Source organism: Pipistrellus kuhlii, unplaced genomic scaffold (genome assembly GCF_014108245.1).
Source record: "Pipistrellus kuhlii isolate mPipKuh1 unplaced genomic scaffold, mPipKuh1.p scaffold_m20_p_16, whole genome shotgun sequence".
Classification (NCBI taxonomy): domain Eukaryota; kingdom Metazoa; phylum Chordata; class Mammalia; order Chiroptera; family Vespertilionidae; genus Pipistrellus; species Pipistrellus kuhlii.
The window spans coordinates 23,606,436-23,628,075 of record NW_023425471.1 but is presented as its reverse complement, the minus strand read 5'-3'; the positions used below and the strand labels follow the sequence as shown (position 1 = coordinate 23,628,075).

Here is a 21,640-nt window from a genome sequence, read left to right as displayed (position 1 = left end):
TGGCCTGAGCCTCCACTCATGGCTACAAAGTTTCAATTATAGAAGGTAAACAAATCCAAATAGAAATGGCAGTAGCCATGGAGCTGGAAAGAGTGGAAAACTAGGGTTGCCCCTGGCAATGGAAGAAGCAAAGCTTTCTGTACACTGTGGCCTTCTTAGGCCTCTGCTTAAGGCTACAAAGTTTTAATTATAAAAGGATAATAAACTCCAACAGAAATGCCTGCCAGCCACAGAGTGAGCAGGAGGCTTGGCTCTGCTCCAGGCTACAAAGTTTCAATTGTAGAAGGTAAATAAATTCCAGATACCAGGGCCTCCACTTGCGACAACATGGGGTGTGGCTGGTCTGCAAACCACCACTGGCCCCTCATTCAGGCCGCCCCATGCCACAAGGGAACCCCCACCCTGATCAGGGACACCCTTCAGGGCAAAGCAGCTGGCTCTGACCTTACAAAGCACCGGGCCTCTATCTTATCTAATAAAAGAGTAATATGCAGATTAACCATCACTCCAACACACAATATGGCTGCCTTCATCTGGTCAAAGATCCTGCCCCCATGTAGACACAAGATGGCAAGCACAAGATGGCCAGCAGGGGCGAGCAGTTGGGAAGCACCAGACCTGCAAGGGAGGGTAGTTGAGAGGGAGGCAATCAACCCTGCAGGGGAAGGCAGTTAGGGGTGACCAGACCAGCAGAGGAGGGAAGTTGGGGGCAAACAGGCTGGCAGGGGAGCAGTTAGGCATCAATCAGGCTGGCAACGGAGTGGTTAGGGGGTGATCAGGCTGGCAGGCAGAAGCGGTTATTGGCAATTGGGAAGGCAGGAAGATGAGCAGTTGAAAGCCAGCAGTCCTGGATTGTGAGAGGGATGTCCAACTGCCCATTTAGACCCTACTGGGATCAGACCTAAACGGGCAGTGGGACATCCTTTGAGAGGTCCCAGATTGGAGTGGGTGCAGGCTGGGCTCAGGACAACCCCGCTCTGTGCATGAATTTCATGCACTGGGCCTCTAGTACTATAATAAGGGGAACCAATTCAAATTCTCACCATTTGTTTCATACCCACAAAAACCACTTCAAGGGCATTAATGATTTTTCACAACTGACCAGTTTTGTGCAAGTAAACCATGTTTCTTTTTAAAAAGACTTGTTTACTTGCCCAGGCTCAAGCATATTAAAATCTAGCACATAAAGCCAGTTACTAGAGGTAGAAATACACCCAATATACTATTACGGCAACAGCCATCAATTACAGTTAAGAATTTTTCTGTAACAACCAAATGGATAATCAAATATTGCAACAACTCAAGTATTACTGAGCAAAGTGCATTTCTGCAGTATTCAGTGTTGCTATTCAGTTTTCTAACTTAAAACAGCCTATGATAACTGGCAGCAAAGAAAATCCTTGCAATAGACTGCCTTCTGCTTGCAAACTTATGATGTGAGTATTGCATGCTGCTAATATGCTATCTAAACATTAAAGATACTCCTAAAATATTTGCTGGTAGACTATGATTATGACATTACACTACAAAAAAAAACTTTATGCAGAAGAAAATCCTAACTGATGTGACTCTGCTTTAAATATTGTGAAAACATTACAGTGGAATGAATTTTCGCAATGGTTAGGTCAAACGCAGTTACATCATAGCAACAGTATGTTTTCTATTGATACAACTTAAGGCTTTGGCTGGTTCTTTAAGTCAGCTTATTCCTCTGATTCTTCTTCTTCAGCAGTTTCTAGCCAGGTTAGTCACTGATTCACCTGGAACAAACCCTTGCCTTTCCCCAGAAACTCTTGGGTTATATCTTCTTTCCAAGCCAAGAGAGCTTCTTCTTCAATAATTTCCATGTCATAGAAGTGAACAAAAAAGTGGAGTAACATGCCTTTTGGGAAGTTGCTGTTGTAGCAATGCACCTGAAGAGCATAGAGGGCATTGACTTGTAGATCAACATGATCTTGAAGGAATTTCTGCATCACTGGCTTGAAAGAAAGAAGCAGTTGTTTTTCCTGCTCTAACTGATTTCTGGAAGGAGCAGAGGAAGAATCTGTTTCATCTCTGGGTGGGTTTACTTTACTAGAAATATACTGTAAGAAGCTAGTCATTAAGATGTTCACAAATCCTGCTGAAACCGGTTTGGCTCAATGGATAGAGCATCTGCTTGGGGACTGAAAGGGCCCAGGTTCGATTCTGGTCAAGGGCATGTACCTTGGTTGCGGGCATATCTCCAGTAGGGGGTATGCAAGAGGCAGCTAATTGATGACTCTCTCTCATTGATGTTGCTAACTCTCTATCTCTCTCCCTTCCTCTTTGTACAAAATCAATAAAATACACTTTAAAAAAAAGATGCTCACAAATCCTTTATATGAAGTTTGGGAGAGATGTTATCTTTAATCCACTTATCCCTGAATCCATTTCATTCATCACTTTAATTAAATTCCACAGATAAGTGAGATTACGTGATACTTGTATTTCTCTGACTGGCTTATTTTGGTTAGCATAATACTCTCCAGATCCATCCATGCTGTCACGGAAGGTAAGAGTTCCTTCTTTATTATGTTCAAGTCTCTTCTTTCTGCTGTATCATTAATAGATTTCTATCTTCAATATTACATTTGCCCCAATCTATTTCTTATGCTCACCAATTCATTCTTTATCTCTTCTATTGAATTTTCATCTCCAAAATTTCTTTCCAGTTATCTTTTAAAGTTTCAATCTCTTAGGTAAAGTATGCATTTTGTTTGTTGATTTGTTTCTAAGCTCATAAAATTAACTATTTTCTCATATATCTTTGAGGTATTTTTAGAACAACAATCTTGAATTCTTTGTCATTTATATCATATATTTCTATATTTTAAGTTCGTTTTCTAGAAATTTTTAAATTTCCTTTTTGAGCTTACTTGCTGCATTAATTACCCATAGTATTTGAAGGATTACTTTACTATCTAGACCTCTATGTATGAGTGGCACTTCTCTAGATGATTAATACAAAGAAGCCTTTCTATTATTTTCCAGTAGGTGGCAATGAATCACAAGTTTTAAACTGTGAAATCCCAGTACTGTTCCTCTCCCCCCCCCCTCCCCCAAGCTAGATGTTGCCTTCACTGTATCCAGGATGTATAGAGGTGGGATGGACAGGGCAGGAGAACCAACCAGCTTCTTTGTTGTTGTACCCTCACAGTAACACCCACCTCAGACCTCTCTGGGGTCCCCCTGCATACCAACCATGACACTGATCACAAAGTGCATTCTTTGCTGAGCCAAAAGTGTTTTTGAAGTGCCAGTTTTCAAGTTTGCAGATAATGTGCTTTACAGGTTTACACCAGGGGTGAAAGGAGGTGAATTCTGGGAGGCTACAAGGTGGCAGAATTCTATGGCTTTGTTTCTCTGTCTAGAATGCCATCTGCCCCAGAACCGCAGATGCACCCCCATATTGTGTATTTGCACAGGTCTCTGAACCAGTTGCAGCATGTACAGTTCACTCCTGCAGGAAGGCTTGCTAAATTCCTTGGCTCCTTTGTTCAAAGGGAGCACCCGCCACACCTGATTCTTTCCCTAGGTGAGCCCAACCATGCGCTTCTGGCTTCAGGGTTGCTTCCATGGCTCCTAACATCTCTCCTCCCTTCTGGCCTTTTTCTTTTTCTCCCATTTGCCCACCTTTAGATGTTTCAATGTGCAAATTTCTCAGGTATGCTTGTGCATTGAGCAGGAAATTCTTTGTTGAGTTATAGCTGTTCAAATTGTTGAAACTTTAAGGGAAGAGACCAAGGGATTCTCTCTCGCTGTCACATGTGTCAAACACAAGGCCCGCGGGCCAAATCCGTCCCGCCAGGCCTTGCAATGTGGCCCGCACCACGCTGTCATCACTGCACTCCGCTGCGTTTCCATCACAATGACAGTTTATGACTGTTCAGTAAACCATTCGGCCCGCGATTTAGGCTGGATTTTAGATTTTGGCCCCTTCTCTGATTGAGTTCGACACCCCTACGTGTAATTCCTCATCTATTAGGTTTTAATGCCTGGTTATAATCCACTGTGGATTGAGGTTCCACACTCTGGGCCTTTGGCTCTTATTTCAGAGTTATTATTATTTTTAAAATGTAGCATATGTTTGCATGTGTTAGTAATTTTACCAGCCTGTTTCCTGCCTATATAATGTTCACATTTTAATATCCTTCTATTATTTTTCCTCTTCCTATCCCTTTTATTATTTTTTCTCTTTCATTTGGAAGTTTTACTTCTTTTATGACATCTCAAAAATGTGTAGTTCTCTTGTGTATATTATTAGGATTTTCACCATTAGACATAGTGCTCCTCCACAAATTTTTATATATAATCTCATTTCTATTCCTTGCTATTACTGAGATGGCTAAGTTGTTCCAAGAGTCACACAAACAAAACAAAACAAAACAACCCTGCAAAGTCCACCCTCACTCTTGATTTTTCTCAATCATGTTTATTTAAGACTCTTCTTGCTTCTTTAGGTAGGGCTATAAGAGTATTAACATTATTCTCAAAGCTGCTTTTTCTGTGTCCCATAAATTTTGGATTTTTGTGTGTCCATTTTCATTTGTATTCAGGTGTTTTTTTTTATTTCTTCTTTGATCTCAGTGTTAATTCATTTAAATTACATGGCATTTCCCTTCATGTGCTTGAATGGTAGTTCATTTCTAGTTCCATGCCATTGTGATCTGAGAAACTGCTTTATATGATTTCAATATTGAATGAGCTAAGACTTATTTTGTTTCCTAATAAATTGTATATTTTGGGAATATTCCATATGAACTTGCGAATAATGTATATATATATATATATATATATATATATATATATATATATATATGTGTGTGTGTGTGTGTGTGTGTGTGTGTGTGTGTGTGTGTATACATATATAAACTAGAGGCCCAATGCACAAAATTTGTGCAAGGGGCTCAGTCCTCACAGTCACAGCAGCTGCCCTTGGCCCTCACAGCTATAGAGGCTGCTCTTGGCCCTTGCAGCTGTAGAGGCTGCTTTCAGCCCTTACAGCCCCAGCTTCATTCAGAAGGTCATCCAGAAGGATGTGTGGAAGGTCTTTCAGCTTTCCAGTCTAATTAGCATATTAAGCTTTTGTTATTATAAATACACACACACACACACACACACACACACACATATATATATTATATGTATATATATGTATATGTTCTCTTATATTGGGTGCATATATGTTTATCAGGATTATGATCTCTTGTTGATCAATACCTTTAGTATTATATAGTGACTTTCTTTGCATTTTTTATGATTTTTGTTTTGAAATGTATTATGTCACATATAGGAATTGCTACCCAAGCTTTTATTTCATTTCAGTTTGCTTAGAATATTGTTTCAAGTCCTTTACCTGTAGCTTGTCTGAATCTTTTGTTCTGAAGTGGGTCTCTTGTAGAAAACATATGTATGGATCTTGTTTTCTTATGTATTCTGCTTCCACTATATCATTTAATTGTAGCATTTATTACATTTACATTTATGATTATTACTGAGTAGAGGCCAAGTGCATGAAATTAATGCACAGGTAGGGTCCCCAAGCCTGGCCAGAAATCAGGGCCTATCAGGGTCTTCCTTACCCCAGCTGTCAGCTACTAGTTGGGGCCTTCCTTTGTTCCATGGGTGCTGCCCAACCTTTGCAGTCAGACATCTGGTAGTCAGACCTCCCTCTGACAATCCAGGACCACTCAGGGGATATCCAGTTACCGGGTTAGGCCTGTTCCCTGCAGTTGGACATCCAGTAGTCAGACATCCCTCTCACAATCTGAGACCCCTCACTCCTAACTATCTGCCTGCTTGCTCCTAATCACCCGTCTGCTTGCTCCTTACTACCCACCTGCTTGCTCCTTACTGCCTGCCTGCTCACTCCTTACTGCTCACCTGGTTGCTTTGGCTTTCATATATATAGACTAGAGGCCCAGTTCATGAAATTCATGCATGGGGAGATGTCCCTCAGCCTGGCCTGCACCCTCTCCGACTTGAGTCCCCTCAAGGGATGTCTAACTTCTGGTTTAGGCCCGATCCTGGGATTAGGCCTAAATCAACAATCGAACATTGCTCTCACAATCCAGGACTGCTGGCTCCTAACTGCTCACCAGCCTGCCTGCCTGACCACCCCTAATCACCTCAGCCTGACTGCCTGATTGCCCCTAACCACCTCTGCCTGCTTGCCTAATCTCTGCTTAATTACTCCCCTGCTGGCCCGGTCACCCCTAACTGCCCTCCCCTGCCAGCCTGGTTGCCCCCTCTTCCCTCCCCTGCCAGCCTGGTCACCTCCAACTGTGCTCCCCTGCTGGTGTGTTTGCCCCCACTGCCCTCCCTTGCTGACCTGATCACCCCCAGCTGCCCTCCTCTGCCAGTCTAGTCACCCCCTAACTGCTTGCTTTCCTGCACTGGCCTGATCTTGCCCCTAACTGCTTGCTCTCCTGCCAGCCTGATCACCCCTAACCACCTCTGCCACAGCCCCCACCACTGTAGCTTTGTCCAGAAGGAAGTTGGATGTCCAGAAGATGTTCAGTCGACCTAGTCTAATTAGCATATTACCCTTTTATTAGTATAGATGTTTGCTGTGGAAAAAGTCCTACATTTACATTTTTTTTCTTTTATAACTTTAAAAATATTACTCCATTGTTTTCTGGCATCTATCACTCATTTTCTCCTTTATGTCAAGATATAGCTTGGGGTCATATACCAAAAATATCCACAGAATAATTTATAAAATTTAAAAACCTAATATATTTTAAAGAAAGAAAACTATTTGGAAGTTTAATTATATTTGATCTTCTAATAACCTAATGCAAAGCCCATATCTATGTAAAGGAATCATGCCATAATATATGGCAAAATCATCCCTTTCTCACAATTACTTGATTGCTTTTTCTAGTGTTCTCCAAATTGGGGTATATGTGAAATTAATCCATCAAAGTGTGTGAATAAAATACTATAATTTCAATTTATATGATTTATTTAATCTTTAAAAATGTATCTATCTTAATGTATGATTTATATAAACTATATTATTATAATAGAATATAAATTATACATAAGTTGTACTAAAAAGAAAGTGTTGAAAACACTACACTGTAGAAAGGAAGTGAAAAATCAATGGAGGTGCAATGTGTCTTTTTCCAAGAATATGAAAGCATTGATCAGTTAGCACGCCAGGCTTCCAAACTTAAATTCCCATGATCACAGGCCATACCATCTTCCCCCAAGATCATTCAGAGTTGTGATTCTTAATCAGAACTGAATATCCAAATTATCAGAGAAAAAAATGTAAACGCATACTTAATTAAGCACACCCAGAAATTCTGCTTCATGAATCTACGAGTTTTCAAGAATGTTTATATTTTTGAAAATTTCCAAGTTAATTCTGACATTAACCTTCAGTTGTGAACAACTGGATTACATATGTTAATTACTCAGTATCTCCAAAATCTTTCCTAAGTAAGTCAGTAGTTATTTAATGATGAGTATAGGCTAGGATTTGGGCTGTAGACTACAGCTTTACTTAGGAAATGAAAATATGTCTAACTCAAACATAAATATGTTTGACTAATTTTACTTATTTTTTGTTTACTAATTTGATAGTTTAGAAAAGTAAATAAAAAGGCCTTAGAATATATATATGTATATATATATATATATATATATATATATATATATATATATATATAATATCGGATTAAGGAGTGTTCACAACTCACTATTCTTGCTAACTAATATGGAAGTATTATTTAAAAATAAATTTTATAATGTATATCCTCAGTAGACAATATAATTATTATCAAATCAAATTGGCACTTTCCAAATAGAACATATCATGCATCAACTTCTCCTGAGTGTAAGAACAATTCAAAACACAGATAAATTGTTATAGTATATGCCACTATCACACATCATTAGTGGTTTGATTTTATGTAAGTACTGAGACAACACCAAAATGAAGATTTTTAAAAAACTTATTTAGTGAATGTAAAAGATATGTGGCTAATTACCATTTTAAACTTTTTCACTGAAAAACTGGAGGTATACTGGTTGGATTTACTATTCTATATAATTAAATAAAAGTCTATATAGTAAAAGCTTAATATGCAAATTGACTGTCACTCCAACACACAAGATGGCTGTCCCCATGTGGTCCAAGATGGCTGCCCCATGTGGACACAAGATAGCCACCACAAGATGACCAGCAGGGAAGGGCAGTTGTGGGCAATCAGGCTAGCAGGGAAGGGGAGTTGGGAGGGATCGGCCTGCAAGAGAGGGCAGTTGGGGGCAATCAGGCTTGCAGTGGAGGACAAATAAGGTGGGCCAGGCCTGCAGGGGAGGGCAGTTAGGGTGACCAAGCCAGCAGGGAAGGGAAGTTGGGAGGGACAAGGACTGCAGGGGAGGGCAGTTGGGGGGATCAGGACTGTAGGGGAGGGCAGTTTGGGACAACCAGGCTGGCAAGAGAGGGCAGTTAGGGATGACTGATCAGCAGGGGAAGGCAGTTGGGGGCGACCAGGCTGGCAGGGGAGGTCAGTTAGGGGCAACCAGGCTGGTAAGGGAGAGCAGATAAGGGGGACCAGGTCTTCAGGGGAGGACAGTTAGGGGCAATTGGGCTGGCAGAGGAGCAGTTAGGCATCAATCAGGCTGGCAGGAGAGTGTTTAGGGGGTGATCAGGCTGGCACACAGAGCGGTTATGGGCAATCGGGCAGGCAGGCAGGGGAGCAGTTGGGAGCCAGCAGTCCTGGATTGTGATAGAGATGTCCAACTGCCCGTTTAGGATTGATCCCTTGAGGGTTCCCAGATTGGAGAGGGTGCAGCCTGGGCTGAGGGACACAGCACACCCCCTGACCCTCCCGTGCATGAATTTCATGCACCAAGCCTCTATTATTTTATATATTTTATAATATTCAAATTAATGCTTTTATTTTATCTTTTGTTCCACTATTTTTGTTGAAGTTTCTGGTAAAAATATACTTTTTATCATATATAACTTGATTTAGAGGAAAGATATGACATGGATTTTAAGTATACATTTTTAGATAATAGAAATCAGATAATTCATGAAATTTCTTTTTTATTATTGAGAGCTATTAATAATTACTGATCAATAGTAATTATTTCTGTTATTATTATCTGTAGTACAAAGTCAATTAAACCATTTTCTTTCTTTTTTTTTTTTTTTAATAGACAAGCAGTAAACATCAAACCATATGACAAGTCCATGCCAAGTAAGAAATTTTAGTCCTTGGAGTTTATTATCTTTTAGATTATATTTGAAAATAAGTTTATTGGTAAATTACTAGTATCTTCCATTCAATATGATAAAGCATAAAATGTATTGAAGTTTTGTTAAAATTTAGGAAAATGTATGTGTGTATTTATAAAATATTTCTGCCCTTGATGTGAGTTTATATGCATTATTTTAAAAGATAATATTTAATATACTCTTCCTCATGATAAAAAACAATCTTAGTTTCATAAGGCTCCTTTATGTTTAAAATTAACTACAACAAAATGAAAATTAGAAAAGGAAAATACAGTTAGAACGATGAAGTGGATGATCCATTTGTTATACAAATACAACTTTCAAAAGTTCTTCTTAGTATATTGAGTTTAAATCTATCTTCATTACTACAATGTTTACCCATTGGTTCTAGTTCTTCCTTCAAGAAATTCCAGAAATAAGTCTCTAATTTTGTGATTAAGAGAATAGACACTGGACCCAAAATATCTGTTTGAATTTTAAATCGTATACTTTATGATTTTGATCAAATAATTTAAACTCACTACTTTATTTTTTCTACATCTGTAAAACAGAGGCAATTATCTATCTATATAAAAGCCCAAGGGACCGTCACAACTGAACAAATGATTGAACAGGTTGTGTGGGGTGATCAGGCTGGCAAGGGGGGTTAGTGAGGGGCGACCAAATAACTGAGCAGCAGGCTGCGTGGGGTGACCAGGCCGGCAGGGGGAACATTGGGAGTAACTAGGCTGGCAGGGGGGAAAGTGAGGTGATAACCAAAACAACCAGCACAACCTGTACAACCAAAACAACCTGTACAGCAGGCTGTGTGGGGCGACCAGACTGGCTGGGGTGGAGGGGCAGTGAGGGACCACCAAACAACCAAACAGCAGACTGCATGGGGCAACCATGTCAGCAGGGCAGGAGCAGTGAGGGATGACCAAATAATTGAACAGCAGGCTGTGTGGTGTGACCAGGTTGGAAGTGGGGGCAGTTGTGGGCAACCAGGCCAGCAAAAAGGTGGGGGGGGCGGGATTGGAGGCAATCAGGCCAGCAGGCAGAGGCAGTTAGGGGTGATCAGGCCAGCAAAAGGACAGTTAGGGGCGACAAGGCCAGCAGGGAGGGCAATGAGGGGTGATCAGGCAGGCAGGCTGGTGAGTAGTTAGAAGCCAGTGGACCAAGATTGTGAGAGGGATGTCTGACTGCCAGTTTAGGCCCGATCCCTGGTATCAGGCCTAAAGTGACAGTCAGACATCCCCCAAGGGGTCCTGGATTGGAAAGGGTGCAGGCTGGGCTGAGAGGAACACCTGTCCGGGCACGAATTTCATGTACTGGGCCTCTAATACATTATATTATCTAATTTAAAGTGTTGCTTGAGGATTAAATGAGGTGATCTGTATAAAATGTTTAAAACACTGTCTGATACATAGTAAGCACTATTTTATGTTACCAGTTACAACTATTTTATAAATGCTTTACTACTATTCTTCTATATAACATCTTAAATATTTGAAAATAGAGAGCACAGTGTCCCCATCTTTAGGACTGTCCTTAATTACCTCACCAGTTCTCTTTTCGCAGAGCTATCACATAATGTGATCACCTGGATCACTCTATTCAGGATACCCCAAAGTGTGTATATGTTCCTTTAATAAATTTGATTAAATTTATTTGGGTAACAATAGTTAATAAAATTATATAGGTTTCAAGTATACAATTCTATAATACATCTTCTCTATATTACATTGTGTGTACACACACAATATCAAGTCTCCTCTTTTTAAAATAGAGTTCACAGAACTGAATGGATTATTTTGCTCTGTGGTCCTAATTCTTGTGTCTTGGAATAACACTGAGGTCAGAGGAGTGCTGAAATAAACGATTAGATCTAATCAATTGGGATTTTTACAATTTAATTTATATTCAGCCTTGTGTTAGCTATTATGGAAACTATACAAGTAGTCATATTGTCTGCAACCTAGCCAAAAGGACACAAAAGAAGTAAACCAAGATAGAGGAGAGTATGAAGATGTTTGAAAATAAAAAGTGAATCTTCCTCTATTTTCCATTCCTATCGTTGTACTATTTTAACTATTATTATTTAAATATCTATCTGTAAAAATTGGTTTAATCTAGAAAATTAAATTATATCTTGTGATGGAAGATTTGAGGATTAAATGATGTGGTGGACATCTAATGCAATATACAGATGATATATCGAAAAATTGTACACTTGAAACCTATATAATCTTATTAACTATTGTCACCCAATAGATTTAGTTTTTTTTAAGATGATAAATGCTATTTTTAAATATAGTTATTGCAGATGAGGACATAATCTTTTATTGTAAAATCTCATTGAAGTCCCTAATTGGTATTCAAAGAAACTACAAACTCCAGAAAGAAAAGGGATATTTTGAGTTATAACTTAGTTTAATCAAACAATATATTTCTTACTCATGAATATCTCAGTGTTCATGAAAGTATGCCTGCTAACTGTAAATTATTTATTGTCTTCTCTTATGTTAGTCAGAGAATCAAGAAGAAAATTATGGAATCAAGAATCCTTTACTTTGACATTTTCCAAACCACCTCAGCCAGGTAGAAAAAAGATATCAAGACCTTCAGAATTACAAATCACAGTTCCTGTAAGTACTGACAAGGGTACTTTAAAACTAAATCTAAGATAATATATTATATAAATATAGATAAACATATGTAATTTGAATTTTACTAAATATTGGTAGCAGATATTTTAAAATGCATAATTCTCCATAAATCAGGTTTTCCTTATCTGTTTCAGATAAAACTTTTATTTATATGTGGCTCTACATTTCAACAACATTATATAGCTAAAAGGATAAGAAAGCTAGATAATCAAATACTGCAAATGGTGAGATATCTCAGAAAATTTTTTACCAGATGTAAAAACAAAAAAATTGAAACTCAGAACAGGAGCTGCTCTTGATGAGGTGTCAGAGCCTCTCCCTTTTCCTCAATCTGGCTCTAAGGATACTAGATACTGGGAGGATCAAGTTTTTTACTACTTTTATAAAGTGGAGTTACCAGCAGCCAAAAGAAAAACTAGCTCTCAGAGGTCAATCCATGCTGTTATCAAATTATGTTTCAAAAACATGTCCAAAATCATCATTACATTCAGTACATTTATTCAAGAGCTATTCATTACATCTGTAGTGATTTAGTGTATGTTTTTTCTTTATCATCTTCCTTTAATTCCTTATGACCAGTTCATTGACTGGTGATGACTATACTGAATAGTTGAAAGAATATAAGAAGTAAATGTAAAATTAATCTAAAAATCCACTATGACAAATGTTGGGTGGGAATGTAAAAATACTACACTACTGCTACACAAATTAATCTGAATCAAACATTTGTTTTATTCTATGTATTTGCTTTTGATAACACTTCACAACAGGGAAGTTGATCAGAGACATTGAAAGCAGAAATAGAAATGAGGTTTTTCCTGAAGCCTACAGCTATCACAAGAATTGGCATGGCAATCTTGATGGGCATAAGCTTATTTATTAACTAACTTGAGGGTCAAAGATACACAAAATGTTCTAAAAGGTCTCTCCCATATTGGGTCCAAAATGAACCCACTATCAATTGTAAATACAGGCCCTGAAATATCATGGATCATTTTTTGTCTGCTTCAATCTCAATATAAATCAATATGTGAATAACATTTCTCCTAAAGTAATTTTATTTGCAAAGTAGAATTATCCTAGCCATTAAAGAGGCAATATGCTAATTGACCTTTACACCATTGCAAAGATGGTAGTGCCCATAGTCAATATGGAGGGAATATGCTAATTGACTGTTCTTTCTTCAAATATGGAGGTGCCCACAGCCACAAGATGGCGGCACCCAGTCCCCTCAGCCTTGCCGGGGGTGACAGGGTGGACCCAGCCACTCTGCATGCCATCTAGAGTCCCCCAGTCCCCTCAGTCCCCCAGCCACCCAGGGCTTGTCTGAGACACAGGCAAGCCTCAGATGGTGCCTTCCCTGCCACCCAGGACCAGCCTGAGGTGCAGGCAAGCCTCAGATGGTGGCTACCCAGTGCCCAGGGCCACCCGAGGCTCAGATAACCAGGGCTGGCCAAGGCTTGTGCTGCCGGCAGTGGCAGCAGCAGAGGTGTCATGGGACATCACCTTTTCCTGATCACCAGGTGGCCTCCTGCCCCTGAGGGCTCGCAACTGTAAGAGGAGGCAAGCCACCTGAGGGACCCCCCTCCAGTGCATGAATTTTCATTCACTGTGCCTCTAGTCTCATATAAACATATATAGGACATTGGAAAAAAAATAAATTTTAAATAGATGGTTAGTAAGAAACCAGACTTATTTTCAATTTTTAATATATAATTATTTTTGATTTCATGAAAAATTTTAAAATTTATTGGGGTGACTTTGGTTAATAAAAGCATATAGGTTTCAAGTATACAATTCTATGTTACATTATCTGTATATTGCATTGTCAAAAATTCTTGTTGTTATTCTAACTAATCTTTTTAGAGATATGATAAAAGAAAATTGGAGGAAGTCTGTAAGCCAGCTCATACATGGATATGGCATTTTTTAAGAAAAAATTTCCAAAGACCATCTAATTATTTCACTCTCAGGCAACAAGCTCCATTTAGACATCCTTATACTCTTAAAGCCCATCCTAAAAATTTTAAAGATAACAGTAAAAAAATAACATTTAAGAAAAATTCCAAGAAAAATACTCACCCATATGAGACAACTATAGAATCCAAGGAAACAGGAAATGATAAAAAATCTAAAATAGCAAACAAAGAAGATAAAACTCCATCAAAATCATTACATGCAAGTGAACTATCTAAGAAGTCAAAGTACAAGTCTGGGATAAATCCAAAATCCAAAAATTATCAGAAAGTCTTAATACATCCAAAAAATAGTAGAACTTTTAAAAATTCCAAGGATACAGACATTGAACCCATATGTACAAAAAAGGATTCTAAGAGCTCAAAGAACAATTTTAATGCCAAATCTGAGGCTTGCTCAAAAAATAATTCCAACATGAATTTAATGCTTTATTTAGAGGAGTCTGGTGCTGAATCTATGGAATTCGATATGTGGTTAAAGAATTACTCACATAATAATTCAAAGAAGCCTGCAAAGAAAGACTCAAAGAAAAGCTCTGATGCTGAATCTGGAGATTCAAAAGATGCAAAGAAAGATAAAAAAAAGAAAGGAGACAAGAAGAAGAAGAAGAATGCAAAGGACACAGAGTCTACTGAAGCGGAATCTGGGTCTGGACTGGAGTCAAAAAAAGGTAAGAAAGATTTGAAGAAAGGTAAGAAACCTTCAAAGAAAGATGACAAGAAAAAGGATATCAAGAAGGAAGTATTGTCAACTGATGATGATCCTGAATCTGAATCGATCTCAAAAAAGGGTGAAAAAGATGAAAAAAATAAGAAAGAGTTAAAGAAAAGTGAGAAAAAGAAGCCTGCAATGAAGTCTGAAAAGTCTAGTGAAACTGAATCTGATTGGGAGTCAAAAAAGGATAAGAGAGATTCAAAGAAAGCTACTAAAATGCCAAAGAAATATTCCAAGAGAAAGGATGCAATGAAAAACATAGACTCTACTGACACTGAATCTGATGTGTCTTTGAAGAAAGCCACAAAAAAGCCTGTAATAAGCAAAAGTTCAGGTACTGAATCTGAAGAGTCAATGTATAAAGCTGGGTCTAAAAAGAAATTTGTTTATGAATCTGATGCAACATCTACAGATTCAAAGAAGGAAGCACTGGAAAGAAAAAGAAATGTTAAAATGTCATTCAGAAGGTCCTCATTTAAAGGAAGAGGAAAAAGCACAATTATAGGTAGAGTTCCTCCATCAAGAGAGAGTTCACTACCATCTCCTTGCGAGCCTTTACACCTATCACCTAAGATCAAACATATCTGTCGGTGCAAGTTGGATCCTCCAAAACCAAAACCAAGATATGCTCCTTTGGTATGTTTACTCATTTTATTTTATAGATATATATTAGAAATGAAAGGTATTTTAATGATTTGAATTCCTATTTTCTCTAAAGAATAGTCCTCTTTTACTGGAATATTGACAAGTTTGGGACTCTCAGGTAAGAAAGATAAAGAATACTTCTAAAACACTGAAAATAGTTGCAAAACAAATGTCAAAAAGTTAGAATAATATATAGACTGAAGCATAGAGAACTTACGATTTGAAAAAAACACTTAAAATTAATTGTAACGGGAATCACATTGCAAAAGTGGTTAACTGTTCTATACGTGAGGGGGGGAAAATGAAACTTGACTAAAACTTGTACAGAGGCAGATTTGAGTAAGATATAAATACATTCTCTAGGAAATTGCTGACCATGGGGGGGGGGGGGGGAAACATAACCAATATCCAGACAGAGCTTGTTGGAACTAAAACATACCAGAATTCAGATAGGCAAAATATTACTTATTTAATCCATATCTGAACTAAACTTCTTTATGAGACATTATTCTTACTGATGATCAGAAAAAAGGTTAACTTGCAATAAGTAATTCGAACTCCTCTGGTTTATAAATGTTTCTTTCAGGTTAGCTCAGTCTCATGGGATAAATATTCCATAAATTTAAATTTTGCATTTTGGCCCACCAGGGTATGACCTCTTTCATCTCCTTCACCCAACATCTGGCTATAAGGGGAAGCTTAAGTAGAAATCTCACTTTGGTTAGAGCTGCTTCTGTCCTCCATGTTGTCCTCTCTTTATAGTTTTCTCTGGTCATTGGTTGAGTTGTAGCTCATATTCATGGTTACAGTGTATCAGCCTGTGTTTCTCTGCTTTCTTACACAGTTTGTTTGTTTGTTTGTTTTGTCTGTTTTCAGTATGGTATGGCGAAATCTGCTGAAATGAGAGAATCTGTAGCTATGTCTGGGTATTGATATTGAGCTTCTAATATTAATCTCCTCCTCCCCTTTCTCTACTTCTTCACTGTCCTCCTATTCTTTTTCTTTTTTCTCAGAGGGCTTCAATTTACTCTTCTAAACTTGTTGGAATCTCCATTTGCTTTTCATATATTATTTTGGAATTTATAAATTGTTTTCTCTCTCAGAAAGTCTGGAATTTTAAGTCCATTTTATCCTACTGGATTCAAAAAGTCAGCTTTGAGACTAAAAGCTGAAATAATAATGCCCTTGGTTACAGTTCAATCTTGGAGGTTGAGTCAATGGGTGGGTAGTAAAAAATGAATATATATTGGGGCTATAAGGATGAATATATATATTGTTGGATAATTTTAAGGTAAATAAAAACAGTAACCTCAAATAGCTATATTATTTTCCACAAGCAGTTTTTATAAAAAATCAGTAAAAGTAAGAAAACTATTTGATGCCAAAGATAAGTTCAACTTCAGGATACATTCTGGGCTTATATGTATTCACCACCAAAGGTCTTTAAAAACTTCCATATACTACGGAAACCAGTTTGGTTCAGTGTATAGAGCATCGGCCTGCAGACTAAAAGGTCCCAGGTTCAATTCCGGTCAGGGGCATGTGCCTTGGTTGCAGGCACATCCCCAGTAGGGGGTGTGCAGGAGGCAGCTGATTGATGTTTCTCTCATCGATGTTTCTAACTCTCTCTTCCTCTGTGTAAAAATTCAATAAAAATATTTTTAAATAAATAAATAAATAAAATTCCATATGCTTAACTACCATCCAATCAGACTTTTCTATCCTTACCACTTTTCAAGATTACCAAATACTTTCTTGGGACCGCATCAACTGGTCTCTCCTCACCTTTTTTTTATATTTTTGACAGTATTAGAAATGCTCCCATTTCCCTCTTACCCACTTCCATCCAGCTGCTGACCTACCCTACATCTTATTCTATAATCTGATAGCATTTGAGCTAATCTCTCCCTCTTGATAAAGCACTTACTTGACTTGACTTCTATGACTCCATGCTCTCTTGTTTTTCTTTCTACTTATTTATTGCTTTTCACTATCTTTATTGTATCTTTATCTACCTAACATTTAATGAGGGAATGACCCAAAATTTGGTCCTGATTTTTTCTATCTATAATTTTCCCTTGGTGAGTTCATTAAATGCATTGATTCCATATACCATCTGTCTACTGATGAGTACAAAATTATTACATGTAGCTCTGATCTTCCCATTGAGTTTTCAAATTCTTATATTCTGCATTGTGGCAGAATGCATGGGAGAATGATCAGCCAGCACTCTGAGGGAGGAAAGTTTAACTTTTATTTCACAGATCTGCTAGTCCAGGGGAATTCCAGATCCAAAGCCTGAACAGAACTAGTGGGGAGACTATGACTATATATCTCCTCCTTTGGTGGGCCCCTGAGTGTTCCTGCAACTCCATCCAAGTCAGTTTTGGCAGGGTCCTGGGGTTAGGCTCTGCAGATCTGCCCAAGTCAGTCAGAGTGGGGAAGTAAGACCACAGTTTTAACCAGATACCGAACTAGGTTGCAACCCCTCCCCCCTGGCTGCCATTTTACTTTTCATTCCCCGCTCTTATTCCACAGGCTATTCTTAGCCTTGGGGATTATAAAGACTCAGCAATTTCGGGTAAGTTCAAAGCTTTAACTACTTCCTGCTGAAGGGGAGGCAACAAAAAAGAAGGTTCAGTATCCCGAGTCTTCACCATCTTCCCCAAGGGGGTTGTTGGAGTAGCAAGAGCAGAGAAGTTCCCCTCCCAGTACCAGTCTGGGGTTCTGGCAACACTCGTATGAAGACAGAATAAAACTATTAGAATAAAACAAAAACAATAATTATCCAGATAGGAGGGGATTAGGAGATTCAGGTCAGGCAGCCGGATCCGCTGTCTTCTTGAAGATGATCCTCAGTGGGTGGTTCAGGTCAGAGATCACCTTCCACTCTGGATGCTGATTGTCCATCTTGTGAGCTGCTTTTACTCTGGAGTGGTGGATCCAGGTGTTCAGTCTTGCAGAGGGGTTGGTTAGTATGACTGGATAAGGTCCCTCCCAGGTTTGCTTAAAGGGTTTCCTTTTTCCAATCTTTTACCCAAACCTGGTCCCCAGGCTTGTGGCAGTGCACAGCTATTCCTAGAGAGATGGGCAATAGATCAGTAACCCATATGTGGACTTCAAGGATAGTTTTCCCAAGTCCTTGTAGTTGTTTCTAAATTTCTAAGTTCCCTATTTCCCCCAAATCTCCATTTGGCCAAATTAAGGGAGGGATTCTGCCATATGGAATTTGAAATGGAAAGAACCCTACCCTGGCTCTCAGGACACAGAACACCTGTAGGTACACAAGTGGTAAGATATCTGTCCAGGATAAGTTTGTCTACTGGCATAGCTTAGCCATAGCCTGCTTGAAAGTCCAGTTCATGTGTTATACTTTCCCTGAACTCTGGGGCCTGTAGGCTGTATGTAAGTTCCACTTAATTCCTAAGGCCTTAGCTACCTGCTATATTACCTTAGCTATAAAGGTTGGGCCATTATCTGACCCTATGAGTTTTTTAAAATATATTTTATAGATTTTTTACAGAGAGGAAGGGAGAGGGATAGAGCGTTAGAAACATCAATGAAACATCAATCAGCTGCCTCCTGCATACCTCTTGCTGGGGATGTGCCCACAACCAAGGTACATGCCTTTGACTGGAATCAAAACTGGGACCTTTCAGTCTGCAGGCCGATGCTCTATCCACTGAGTGAAACTGGTTGGGGGATGACCCTATGGTTAATGGAATTTTATACTAAGAAATTATGTCCTTTGTGACTTTTCTCACCTTCTCCGTGTGGGTAGGATATGCCTCAACCCAGACTGTAAAGGTGCTAACAAAAACTAAAAGATATTTATTTCCTCTACTGGGGCCCTATTTCTGTTAAGTTTACCTCTAGATCTTCAAAGGGAGCCTGCCCACAGCGCTGAATTCCTATTGGTCCTACAGGACCCTGCCTTGCATTGTTCTGTACACAGAGGATGCAGCACTGTGTGACTGAGCTGCATAAGGAGGGGAGATGGGCAATTAGATAGTATCTGCTTAACAAGGATTCTAGAGCCGTTTTCCTTAAATGGTTAAGTTCATGCTGCTGGAGGACTATTCTAAGAGCTAACTGTTCTGGAATGTAGACCCTATGATATGAGAATATCCACCAACCTTCTTTCATCCTTTTACCCCCTTCTTGTTGGGCCTATTCTTCTTGAGGGATATATTTTGGAGATTCAGCATGATCTGCAATGGCACTGCTCACTCCTTAGCAGCTAGCCTTGCCATTGCATCTGTGTGATGGTTCCCTTCTGACACTGAGTCTTCTCCTGTTTGGTGTCCTCTACAATGGATGGCTGTTACTTCCTTGGGCTCCCAGACTGCTTCTAGTAACTTCAAGATCTCATTCTAATTTTTTATTTCTTTTCTTCCAGCTATCAAGAGCTCCTTTCCTTGTATATAGCCCCATGGATATACAGGGTAACGAAGGCATAGTGCAAGTCAGTGTAGATGTTTGTGCGCTTATCCTTACTGAGATATAAGGCTCTGACTGGGGCCCAAAGTTCTGCCCTCTGCACTGATTATCCTTTAGGAAGCGTCTGTGCTCTATTTCAAATTTTTATACCATTGTATACTCAGCTCATTTTTTTTCTTTATCTACTGCCATCCATTAACAATACTAAGTCTGGATTTGGTAGAGGCCTGTCTGTTAGATCTGGCTGGCTGGAGTAAACCTCCTCTAGGATTTCTAGATAATCACGCTCTGGGGTTTCCTCTGTGATGTCATCTGCAAATAGTAACAGCTTTACTTCTTTTCTGATTTAGATGGCTTTTGTTTCTATTTCTTGCCCAATTGCCCTGGCTAGAATTTCCAATTCTATATTAAATATAATTGGTGAGAGTAAGATTTTGTCTTGTCCCTGATCTTATATAAAAAGCTTATCACCATTAAGTACTATTTTAACTGTGGGTTTGTTACATATGGCCTTTATTATGTTAAGATACATTCCTTTTATACCCATTATTAGAGGCCCAGTGCACAAAATTTGTGCAAACAATCAGGGCTGATCTGGACCTTCTGGCTGCTGGCCAGGGCCTTCTTTCCCAGATGCCAGTTCTTTTAATCCATGCCACCTCCTGATGGTCAGCACATGTCATAATGAGTGGTCGAACTCCCGAGGGGACAATTGGCATATTAGCCTTTTATTATATAGGATTGTGAATTACTTTTTTCATAAATTAATGTTGAATTTTGTCAAATCCATTTTCTGCATTTAAGGAGATGACTTTTTATCCATCATTTTGTTAATGTGGTGTAATGAATCCACTGGATTGGGATATATTTTTTAATGTTTTGTTGTGTGTGATTTGCTAGTCTTTTGTTCTCTTGAAATCTATATTGTCAGATATAAGTATGGCTGCACCTGCATTTCTGTGGATGACATTTATAATACTTGGAGAATCATTTTCTACCTTTTTATTTTGAGTCTATCTTTTCTTTTGCAGCTTAGATGTTTGTTTGTTTTTTGTTTGTTTGTTTGTTTGTTTGTTTTTATCCAATATGTTACTCTGTGCCTCTTCATTGGTGAATTCAGTCCATTTGTATTTAAGGTTATTATTCAATGTATGAGGGTTTCCAATAGTCATTTATCTTTTTTTCTTCTGCTAATTCTGTGCCTCTATTGGTTCTTTTTCTTTATGTCTCTTTGTTGTTTTTGTTTGGTGATAATCTATCATTTTTCTCTGTTTCCTCTTTTTATACATTGTGTATCTCAGGGGATTTTATATGTGTGGTTACCTTTAGGTTTGTTAAAAAGAATATTTCATATATATAGTGGTCTTTTTCTTTAAAAGTGCTCTTTTAATGGTCTTCTGTAATAATAAGTCCTCTATGATAGTTGTCAGTTTGTTCCATGTATCCAAATATTTGTTAAGTGCCATGATGTTGGAAAGAACATTTAACTGTGAATCAAGAATATTAGTGATAAAACACATATATTACAATAAAATCAAGATACTTATAATCAATGATCAAGAAATAAGAACAGATAATTTATGCAGGAAGAGATAAATATTGTATAAAAACAAAATAATGAAAAATATTTACTATGAGGTATTAGTAATCAAATAAAACCATGAGATAATTTTTCATCTAATAATGCAGTAAGATGTAAAATTTTGTCTATAATTTTATATGTATTAAATATGTAAAATATATTGTATAAAGATGGATAGATAGATTTTATGTAGAGTTGTCAAGGCTTCAGGCTCATTGGTACATTTGTTCACTGCTGACTATAGAAGAGGAATGACATAAATTGGCTTCATTTTTCTCTGGGCCTATATGGAACTATGTAAGAAAGGTCCTAATTTGATCAATACTCTTTGATTCAGTAATCTCATTATTTAAAATG

The 21,640-nt window shown here is 38.3% G+C and overlaps 1 protein-coding gene across 1 annotated transcript; it reads left to right on the top strand.

Moving 5' to 3' along the window:
* Positions 1 to 327: 327 nt before the first annotated feature.
* Positions 328 to 19,768, top strand: CYLC1 (cylicin 1). The gene is made up of 5 exons (XM_045582444.1): positions 328 to 332; positions 9,199 to 9,239; positions 11,786 to 11,904; positions 13,984 to 15,252; positions 19,661 to 19,768. The coding sequence occupies exons 1-5, from the start codon at positions 328 to 330 to the stop codon at positions 19,766 to 19,768; spliced, it is 1,542 nt and encodes a 513-aa protein (XP_045438400.1).
* Positions 19,769 to 21,640: the final 1,872 nt, after the last annotated feature.